The sequence below is a fragment of the Bos taurus genome, chromosome 11, assembly GCF_002263795.3.
Source record: "Bos taurus isolate L1 Dominette 01449 registration number 42190680 breed Hereford chromosome 11, ARS-UCD2.0, whole genome shotgun sequence".
Lineage (NCBI taxonomy): Eukaryota > Metazoa > Chordata > Mammalia > Artiodactyla > Bovidae > Bos > Bos taurus.
The window spans coordinates 97,296,844-97,307,686 of NC_037338.1; the positions used below are offsets into that span (position 1 = coordinate 97,296,844).

Consider the following 10,843-nt stretch of genomic DNA (forward strand, 5'->3'; position numbering starts at 1 on the left):
CAGAAATGCCTTCATGTTCTCTCCCCAAGGCTGCTATCTTTCTATTGCCCATTTGGGTTAAAAGCACCGGAGTTCCGGCGTCCATCCCCTGCCCCTCTTGTAGGGCTCCCTCCTGACCCCAGAGCCCAGCACAGGCGGATGTGGGTGGGTGAGTGGGTGATAGAGGCAGAGATTGTTTCCTGCCGTGATGCTCCTGAGCAGCCACCAGGTGGCGGTGTTGTCCCAAACTTTACCCAAAGTCCTCCTGGTCTGAGGCTGCACTGCTCCTCCAGCCTCCTGGAGCTGGAGTGCCCGGACCATGGCTGGAGCCCGGGTCATTAGCAGGAAAGTGCGGCCACGTCGATGTCTTCTCTTACATAGCCAACAAATGTACAGTGAGTGCTTGCATGGTGCCGGGGCAGGCGGGCCCTTAACCTGCCGCACCTCATCCCCCCCTCAAAGAGGGCCCCGGGAGTAGAGATTGTCACCCCCACCTTCTTTATTGAAGTATAAAAGGCATATTGGCTTCAGGTGTACAACATGTGTCGATAGTTGTATATATTGCAAAGCAATTATCATAATAAATATAGTTACCATCTTTTATCTTACATAGTAACAACTGTTTCCTTCTGATGAGAATTTTTAAAATTTAGCAACTACCAAAATACGAATTGCAGTATTGATATCCATATCCACGACGCTGCACAGTCTGTCTTCAGGACATAATCACTCTGTAACTGGGTGCCTGTGCCTTTCCACCGTCTTGCCCCGTTTCACCCGCCCCACCCACCTCTGGCGTCTGCTCTGCCCAGTGAGCTTGGTCTTGCTGTATTCTGGGTTCCACATATAACTGAGATCACAAAGTGTTTGTCTTTCTGTGTCTGACTGACTTCATTCAGCACAACGCCCTCAAGATCCATCCATGTTGTTACAAATGACAAGATTTCCTTTTTTTATTCTTTAAATTTTTGTTCTGAGTATAGTTGGTTTACAGTGTTAGTTTCAGGTGTGCAGCAAAGCAGTTCAGTTTTTTACACAGATACACACACACACACATATATACACACACCCTTTCTCAGAGTCTCTTCCCTTATAGGTTACTATAAAATATTGAGTATAGTTCTCTATGCTACACAGTAGGTCCTTGTTGGTCATCTGTTTTATATACAGCAGTGTATATTTGTTAATCCCCAACTCCTAATTTATCCCTACCTCCTGCTTCCCCTTTGGTAACCACATGTCTCTCTTCTGTGTCTGTGCGTCTATTTCTGTTCTGTATACTAAATTCATTTGTATCCCTTCTTTTAGATTCCACATATAAGTGATTTCCATGATGTTTGTTTTAGTCTGATTTACTTCATTTAGTATGATAATCTCTAGATCCATCCATGTTGCTGCAGATGGCATTATTTCTTTTTATAGTTGAGTAGCATTCCGTTGTGTATATATAGGCAAAATTACTGGAGTGGGTTGCCATTCCCTTCTCCAGGGGATCTTCCCAACCCAGGGATCGAACCCAGGTCTCCTGCATTTGTAGGCAGATTCTTTACCATCTGAGCCACCAGGTAAGCCCAGGTGGGGTGTATATATATACAGGTATGTGTATATATATACACATACATTTTCTTTATTCATTTCTCTGTTGATGGGCATTTAGGTTGCTTCCATGTCCTGGTTATTATAAAGAGTGCTGCAGTGAACATTGGGGTACGTGTATTTTTTCCAGTGATTTTCTCTGGATATATAGCCAGGAATGGGGTTGCAGGATCATATGGTAACTCTATTCTTAGTTTTTTTAAGGACGCTTCATACTGTTCTCCATAATGGCTGCACCAATTTACATTCCCACCAACGCTGTAGGAGAGTTCCTTTTCCTTCACACCGTCTCCAGCATTTATTATTTACAGACTTTTTGATGATGGTCATTCTGACCAGTGTGAGGTGATACCTCACTGTAATTTTGATCAGCATTTCTGTATTAGCAATGTCGAGCATCTTTCTATGTGCCTTTTGGCCATCTGTATGTCTTCTTTAGAGGAATGTCTGTTTAGATCTTCTGCTCATTTTTTGATTGGGCTGTTTGTCTTTTTATATTGAGCTGTATGAGCTGTTTGTATTAATATATTTTGGAGATTAATACCTTGTCGGTCGCATCATTTGCCAATATTTTCTCCAATTCAATAGGTTGTTTGTGGTTGTTTTGCTGTGCAAAAGCTTTTGACTTTAATTAGGTCCCATTTGTTTTTTTGTTTGTTGGTTGGTTGTTTTTATTTCCATTCCTCTAGGAGACAGATCCAAAAAGAGATTGGTATAATTTATGTCAAAGAGTGTTCTGCCTGTGTTTTCCTCTCGGAGTTTTATAGTATCTTGTGTTCACATTTAGGTCTTTAATCCACTTTGAGTTTATTTTTTGTGTATAATGTTAGAGAATGTTCTAGTTGTATTCGTTTACAGGTAGCTGTCCAGTTCTCCCAGCACCACTTATTGAAGAGACTGTCTTTTCTCTATTGTATGTTCTTTCTTCCTTTGTGGTTGATTAATTGACCACAGTTGTGTGGGTTTGTTTCTGAGCTTCCTATCCTGTTCCATTGATCTGTATTTCTGTTTTTATGCCAGTACCATACTGTTTTAATTACTGTAGCTTTGTAGTGTAGCCTGAAGTCAAGGAGTCTGATTCCTCCAGCTTCATTTTTCTTTCTCAAGGTTGCTTTGGCTATTCAGAGTCTTTGTGTTTCCATACAAATTAAAAAATTTTTTGTTCTGGTGCTGTGAAAAATGCCATTGGCATTGAATCTGTAGACTTTCTTGGGTAATATAGTCCTTTGACAATACTGGTTCTTCCAATCCAAGAATGTGGTATAACTTTCCATCTGTCTGTGTCATCTTCCATTTTTCATCAGCATCTTATAGTTTTTGGACTCCAGATCTTTTGTCTCCTTGAAGTGAAGTGAAGTCGCTCAGTCGTGTCCGACTCTTTGCGACCCCATGGACTGTAGCCTATCAGGCTCCTCCATCCATGGGATTTACCAGGCAAGAGTGCTGGAGTGGATTGCCATTTTGATGCAGTGGTAAATAGGATTTTCCTTAATTTCTCTTTCTGATATTTCATTTTTTAGTATATAGAAATGCAGATTTCTGCATATGAATTTTGTACCCTGCAACTTTACTGAATTCATTGATGAGCTCTAGTCTTCTGTCAGTGTCTTTAGGATTTTTTATTAGTATGTATAGTAACATGTCATGAAAATGGTGACAGCTTTACTCTTTTTTTTCCAATTTGGATTCCCTTTCTTTTTATTCTCTGATTAATTACCATGCCTCGGACTTCCAAAACTATGTCGCATAAAAGTGGAAAGAGTGGACATTCCTGATCTTAGAGGAAATGCTTTCAGCTTTTCACCATTGAGTACGATGTTTTAATACCTGTGGGCTTGTCATATATGTCCTTTATTATATTGACAGTATTCCCTTTGTGCCCACTTTCTGGAAAATTTTTACCATAAATCAATATCAAATTTTATCAAAAGCTTTTTCTGCATCTATTTAGATGATCATATGGATTTTACTCTTCAGTTTGTTAATGTGATGTATCACATTGATTTACAGGTTTTTTAAAAATGGCATTACTTAAAAGATAGTTTTATTCCCTGAAATAAACCCACTTGATCATGGTATCAGTTCAGTTCAGTTCAGTCGCTCAGTTGTGTCCAACTCTTTGCGACCCCATGGATCGCAGCATGCCAGGCCTCCCTGTCCATCACCATCTCCCGGAGTTCACTCAGACTCGCATCCATCGAGTCAGTGATGCCATCCAGCCATCTCATCCTCTGTCGTCCCCTTCTCCTCCTGCCCCCAATCCCTCCCAGCATCAGAGTCTTTTCCAATGAGTCAACTCTTCGCATGAGGTGGCCAAAGTACTGGAGTTTCAGCTTTAGCATCAGTCCCTCCAAAGAAATCCCAGGGCTGATCTCCTTCAGAATGGACTGGTTGGATCTCCTTGCAGTCCAAGGGACTCTCAAGAGTCTTCTCCAACACCACACTTCAAAAGCATCCATTCTTTGGCGCTCAGCCTTCTTCACAGTCCAACTCTCACATCCATACATGACCACAGGAAAAACCATAGCATACGATCCTTTTAATGTATTGTTGGCTTCAGTTTAGTAGTATTTTGTTGAGGATTTTTGCATCAATGGTCATCAGTGATATTAGCCTGTAATTTTCTTTTTTGTGGTATCTTTGTCTGATTTAGGTATGAGGATGATGGTGGCTTCATAGAATGAGTTTGGGAGTGTTCCTTCTTCTGCAATGTTTTGGAATAGTTTGAGAAGGACAGGTGTCAACCCTTCCCTCAGTGTGTGATAGAATTCGCCTGTGAAGCCGTGTGATCCTGAACTTCTGTTTGTTGGGAGTTTTATAATCAGAGGTTCAGTTTCAGTGCTTGCAGTTGGTCTGTTCAGATTTTCTTCCTGACTCAGTCTTGGGAGACACACCTCTCTAAGAATCTGTCCTTTTCTTCCAGGCTGTCTGCTTTTATTGGCATAGAGTTGCCTGCAGTGACCCTCGTGGTCCTTTGTATTTCTGTGGCGTCCCCTTGTAACTTCTCCTTTTTCATTTCTGATTGTATTGATTTGGACCCTCTGCCTTTTTTATTCCTTGATGATTCTGGCTTGAGGTTTATCCATTTTGCTTTTCTGATTTTAGTTTCATGAAGATTGCATATTTTTTATGAATACCCTATGTACGCACCACATTTTCTTTATCCATTCATCCATCGATGGGCACAGGTCGCTTCTGTATCTTGACTGTTGTGAATGATGCTACAGGGAATACAGGGTTCCCTTTTCTCCACATCCTCACCCACACTTGTTATTTTTTAATAACAAGAAATTATTATTATAAAGGAGATGAGTTCACTGAGGTTCAGAGGTGCTGGGGTCACCCTGCAATGTCAAGTCCTTCCCTCCCCACCCCTTCTGTTTGTAGGGAGCACCGTCCTGTCACTGGCGTCCCCTGGCCCCTTTGGCTGCTCACACAGGACGGCCGGGGCCCGCCCAGACCTCGCCCCCACACCCAGCGCCAGCTGCCCCTCTGTCCTGGGCCAGTCTGTGGGCCATCGGCGGGTGGCCGAGGATGAAATGCTGGCTGCCTTGTTCTCCCCACCCTTTCCCCCGGGAGGAATAAACCCCTCCAGCATCCTCTGCTCCCCCCTCATTCCCAAGTGACCCCCAAAACCCCTCAGCTGTGCTCCCTCAGCTCAGCACAGCCCCTGGAAGGGCCTCGTGGCTGCAGGCAGCTCACTTTGGGGCTCGGGGACCATTTGGAGCCCACAGCTGCGGCACCTTACTGGGTGGGCACCCAGTGGTCACCCCCCCACACCCTTGCTGGGACGATTCCATGTCATCCTGGCAGGCTCCCCCAACTGGGTCCCTGAGAGGGCAGCTTCAGGCAGAGGCTGAGTTCAGCCAGGTGGTTCAACTCTGCTCTGCTTTATGTAGGGGAGCCCTTCCTTATGGCAATTTTAGTGCTGAAAAGTTTTTGAAAATATTATTTTAAACGTTTAATGACCACTGATCTAAGCAACTCATTCCTAAGACCCAGGGTCCCGCGTGGCTGCCGCCCCTGGTGTCCAGGCCCTTCTCACGGCCCACTCCCAGTCCCGCAGCCTGCGCCCCACTCTTCTTGCCTGGCACACCTGCCCCACATTTGGGTGTAGAAATCCCCCCTGGCCATCAGGGTGAACCACAGGTGTTCCCCCTCCTCTGAATTTCCACCAGACTCGGAGCCCACCATCTGTCATTTCCGTGACCCGGGTCAGGTGGGTAGGCTTGGGTCTCCAGCATGAGAACTGAACGCAGGTTCAGGCCGGCAGCTGGGCAGGCGAGCCCAGGTCCACTCCGCTGGTCCTACCCTGGCCCAGGCTCTCATAGCTTATTACAAACTGGCCCCAGGAGCCCAGGGAGGAAGGCGCTGGGGGCATGGGGTGCCCTGTCCCTGTGGCCCACGCCATCTGAGGCTTGTCTTCGGCTCAGAAAGCACTGAGCAGGCGGCCGGCCCCAGGGGCTCCCCAAGCCTGCAGCCACAGCCCGCCTGCCCGGCCAGGTCTGGGGTGGCGCCCAGGGCCATCCCTCCCCATCCAGGAGACTCCTCCCGCAGCGGGAGTAGGGGGACTGTCTGCCGGGAGGCGGGAGGGCGTGCAGCACACCGCCTGGCATGCAAGCTGCTGCTGCTGAGGGCTCATACCATCCGGGGAGTGGTGCGCAAGGGTCCAGTCATCACAGATGAGCGAGCCAGCCAGCCACCATGCAGCACCAGAGGCGTGCCCCCTTCCCTGTGCACACACGCACACACACGCACAGCCCACGCCTGCGGTACGTGTGCACGTGCCAAGGGCAGCCCTCCAGTGTCCTCGGGGCCTCCGCCCAGCTTGTCCACACCATGGGCTGGTTCTCTCCAGTGTCCCCTGCCCTGACTGAACTTCTCTCCCCCCTGACCTCCCGCAGTACGAGTACAGCTTCCGCACGGAGCAGAGTGCCGCGGCCAGGCTCCCGCCCAGCCCCACCCGATGCCAGCAGATCCCCCAGTCCTGAGGGGCCGCCCACCCGCCCGCGGGGAGACGACACAGCGCCCGGACTACTGAGCGCCCCCTCGCCCGGCCCCTCCCGCCGCCCATCCACACTGCCCTGCTCGGCGCTCCTGGGAGACTCTGGGCAGCTGAGCTGTTGCCTCCTCAGTCATCGGTCATCAGCTTGCCCAACGTGACACCCCCTGCCTCCCTGGGGATGCTCTTCCTTAACCTCCACTAACCTGTGTGTGCTGTAGTGACCAGCGGCTCCTCCCGTATCTGTGTGATGCCCAGTAGTCCTCTGACCAACCCTACCCACCACGGGAGCCATCTGAGGGCCCTGGACAGTTGTCTGGCCGCCCAGTGATGCCACCGGCTCCCTGCCCTCCTGACTCTGCCACCATGAAGCCATCGCCTCCTCCCAGAAGACCCTGAGGGGCTGGTGGCCTGGCACAGGGCACCCACCCACCACCCCCCCTAGCACTGATGGGTTGCCCCGTGGAACAGATCTCTCACGCCAGGGGCCTCGAGTGCCCGAGAACTTCATGGGGACCCTAAGGAAACACGGAGGGGCGGCCGGTGATGCCCAAGTGGACCTGGGCCTAGCTCCCCTCTGACTCACCCCTCAGTTCACACACTGGACGCCCTGAGGACGGGGGCCGGCCATCCCACAGCCACCGGCCCAGAGAGGACTTGCCTGAGGCCGAGGCAGCCGAGGGGCTGGGTGCTTGCGTGGACATGAACTTTGCCGCCAGGTCCCCATGCCCAGCCTCCTCACCATCATCCCCACAAAGGGCTCATCTCTGCAGTGCTCACGTGCCAACAACAGCTCCAACTGCCTGTCCCCACGCCCCGACCATCATCACGTGGGTAAAGAGGCTCTGTGAGCCGGTGCCCAAGGACGTGGACACACAGTCACCAGACTGAAGCCAGAACTGACCCTTCTGCCACTAGTGCCAGTGACCACACCATCGTTCCCCAAGGTGCTGGCCACCCAGCCCAGCTCCCCACACGGGCACCGTGGGAACGGGGCTGCTGTCCTCCCTGGAGGCCCGGTCCTCATCCGGTGTCTGCTTTGTTTGGCCATGGGACTGTCCTAAACTCCCGGAACCTGGTATCTCACACCTTGGAGGTGGGGGGCAGGGGTCAGCAGATAGTTGGAGCATTGGACGTGAGCTTTGACACGTGTCTGGCGTAAGCAAGCAGCCCGGGAGAGGCCCTGCCCAGCTAGGAACAGAGCCCCTGCTCCCTGCAGTTCCTCGAATGACACCGGGGTGGCTGGGGTGCAGTCAAGAGGAGCAGCCTCTGGCTGAGACACAGGGCCAGGGCAAGACATACCTCAGTCAGCCGGCCTCAGCTCCGCCATCTCCAGACCCTCCGCCTCCCCCCGCAGCTGCCCCTGATCTTTCCCTTCCGATACCTCCTGATTCCTGTGTGTCGCCGCTCCCCACTGTCCCCAAGACCTGAGGACATCCCTGGCAGGGCCGGCCTCCCCGGGAACCGCCAGGGCCCAGGAGGCACAGGTGGAAATTCCTCGGGCAGACCTTTGGGATGGGTGCTCGCCCAGGGCTGAGCCGATGACCTGGCCTCAGACATACGCACTGAAATGAGCTGGTTGTTCCTGGATCGGGGTGGGGAGCCCTGAAGGGCCCAGAGAGCCTGCGTCTGCTGCTGCTGCCAGGATGGCGGAGCCGGTCCAAAACCAAGAGCGGGGTGGCCCCTCTGCTCACCTCTGTCCGGCCGTGTCGGCTCCGTCCCTCAGTCTCTCCTCACACCCCGGCCGTGGGGTCGTCCCGCCAGGTAACACCCGCGGCCTTTCCGCGGGCTTCCTCCACTGAGAAGCAAGCATTTCGGCTCCGTGGGCCCGAGGAGGTCCAGAGACGGTCACGTGAGATTTCCTGTCAGGGAGCAAGAGGGCCATGAGGGTGGCTGTTGGGGAAAGGGTCTCCCCTCCACCCCCCAACCAGGCCGATAGAGGCAGGGTCCAGGGCCTCCAGGAGAGGGCCAGGCCTCCCCTAGCAGGGAGCCTCAGCGCGGGGTCTAGCGAGTGACTGTGGACGGCGCCGTGATGGCAGCTGGAGAGAATGGAGCAGCGACGGTGTTGGAGAAGCCGGCGTCCCCGGTGGGTCTTAGGCAGCTCCTGACCTCTGTCTCTTTCCTTCTGAGGGGGGCTGCCCACCCGCGTGGAGGTGAAGCTCGCTCACTGGGGACCAAGCCCCCTCTTCCCCCTTCCTTTCTGGGACGGTGCTTTTCTCCGCAAACCCTCTGGCCACGAGGGGCGGGGAGGCAGGGCTTCTCTCAGAAACACGAAGGGCAGTGACCTCCACCCTTCCCAGAAGGACTCCCCAGAGCACAGCGTCCCCCGCTGCCTCCTCCTCGTCCCCTGAAAATTCTAAGCCTGTCTGCACAGGCCTTGGAAATGGCACAATGGCACTAGGGAGCAAGCAGCCGGCCCAGGTTCACTTGCAAATTTATAACAAGGTTTTCCCCCACCCCCGAGTCCAGGAACTGACTCTGGCCACGACCTCCTCTCAGAGGGATGGTCAGGACGGCGGGGGACGGGAGGCGAGGGCCAACACGTCCGAAGCACCTACTCCTTGCCGGGCACACGGCCGGCACTTGAAGCACATTTTCTTCTGTCACTCCCACCCACCCCACCCCGCCAAAAAAAACACCACCAATACCCAGAAGCGGATGCTGGTTCCAGATGAAGATGCTGAGACGCGTCCACAGGCACAAAGCCGGCGCGCGGCAGAAGCGGCCCAGGCCCCGCTCTGTCCCGTCTCGAGCACCTGCCTCCCGTGCAGTAACGGGCCTGCGGGCGTGATGGTGTCTCACCGAGCACGGGGTGAGTGCCGGGTCCAGTCCCCAGGGCTGCGGGCTGCCCCTCACCGTGCACACGGATCCCAGCCCGCAGCTCCCTGGAGCCGGCCGGCGAGCCTGAAGGTGAGCCTGAAAGCCGAGCTCGCCTCCCGGGGCCTGGAGCGGCCGGCGCCCACTCTCACCGCAGCTGCCCGCCCCCCAAGGGCGGCTGGCCGTCCTCACCTGTTGGACCCTGCCGGCCCGGCCTGTCACCACCAGGAACCGGGCCCCGGGCGGGCGGCTGGCTGCGCTAGGTTAGGAACAGCGTTGTACTGCGTGTATTTATTTGAGGTGACTCTAGTACTTGGCAAAGGGAAGTTTCACTGTGTGATTGTCTTCTTAATATAATTTGTTAAATAAACGTTTGTTTTAACCTTTTCCTGACTCGCTGCTGTCTCTGAGGCATGGAGACCGGGGTCCCTCCAGCTCATTCTGGATGCAGGCCGGGCCGGCACCATCCTGGCCTTCCAGCCTTCTAGAAAGAGCTGGTGGGTTTTCTTGCCCTGTTTGGATGACCTGGTGACAAGCCAGAAGGATCCAGGAGGAGCGGCAGCCCTCAGGAATGCTCCTGGAGGGAGAAAAATGCCAGTTTCCATAAAAGCATGTGAAGTGCACGTGTATTAATGGGTCTCCAGCAAGGAATGCAGAGGGCGCTTTCATCTCCAGCTCGCCCCGAGCCTTGTCTGTGCCGGGGCGGGGCCGTCTGGCTGCTGGAGCGGGGGTCATACAACCACACGGCTTCAGCACCACTGGTTTTGTCCCATCCCCTCGCTCAGCTGCTGGCAAGACGCTGCCCCAGATGCCCGGGAGGGGCTGCCAGCCCCAGACATGCACAGGCTCCTTGTGGGACACGACTGGTCAGGTTACACCATCAGAGCTCTTTGCCTCCTTTATAAAGTGACCTTAGTGGCTCAGAATCTGCCTGCAATGCAGCTCGATCCCTGGGGTCGGGAAAGATCCCCTGAGAAGGGAATGGCAACCCACTCGTGTTCTTGCCTAGGAAATCCCATAGAGGAGTCTGATGGGCTACAGTTCATGGCGTCGCAAAGAGTCAGACACGACTGAGCAACTAACACTTTCACTTGTGCATTTTGGGGCCAGACACCTGGGTCTCAGCCATCTCCACCTCCAGGCCTATTAACACCAGGCTTGGGTGACCCATAGCTGTCATCTCACTAGAACCGTGAAAATCCCCCAAAAGGTAATGGTACCTCCAGCCCAGGCCCCCATGCCCGGCACCCCTCAGGTCTTTTTCCCACGGTGGGAGAGGGAGAACAGCCCAGAGAATTCTGTGAGAAAGCCACGAACGCCGCTCAGCATGGAGTTCAGAGAGCTGACCTCACGTTCCGGTGCTGCTGCTTCCTGAGCACGTAGCTCGGAGCACCCCACGCCTGTCTAAAGGGGCCATGCCTCCCTCGGCGGCCTCCCCTGGGAGGACGG

The 10,843-nt window shown here is 53.2% G+C and overlaps 1 protein-coding gene across 1 annotated transcript in view; it reads left to right on the top strand.

The window, feature by feature from the left end:
• Positions 1 to 9,781, top strand: part of MVB12B (multivesicular body subunit 12B) — a 194,579-nt gene extending 184,798 nt beyond the window's left edge. The window contains exon 10 of the mRNA XM_024999576.2: positions 6,480 to 9,781. Within this exon, the coding sequence (XP_024855344.1) occupies positions 6,480 to 6,566 (87 nt within the window). The 3' untranslated portion in view covers positions 6,567 to 9,781. The remainder of the gene's footprint in view (positions 1 to 6,479) is intronic.
• The last annotated feature ends 1,062 nt before the right edge of the window (positions 9,782 to 10,843 follow it).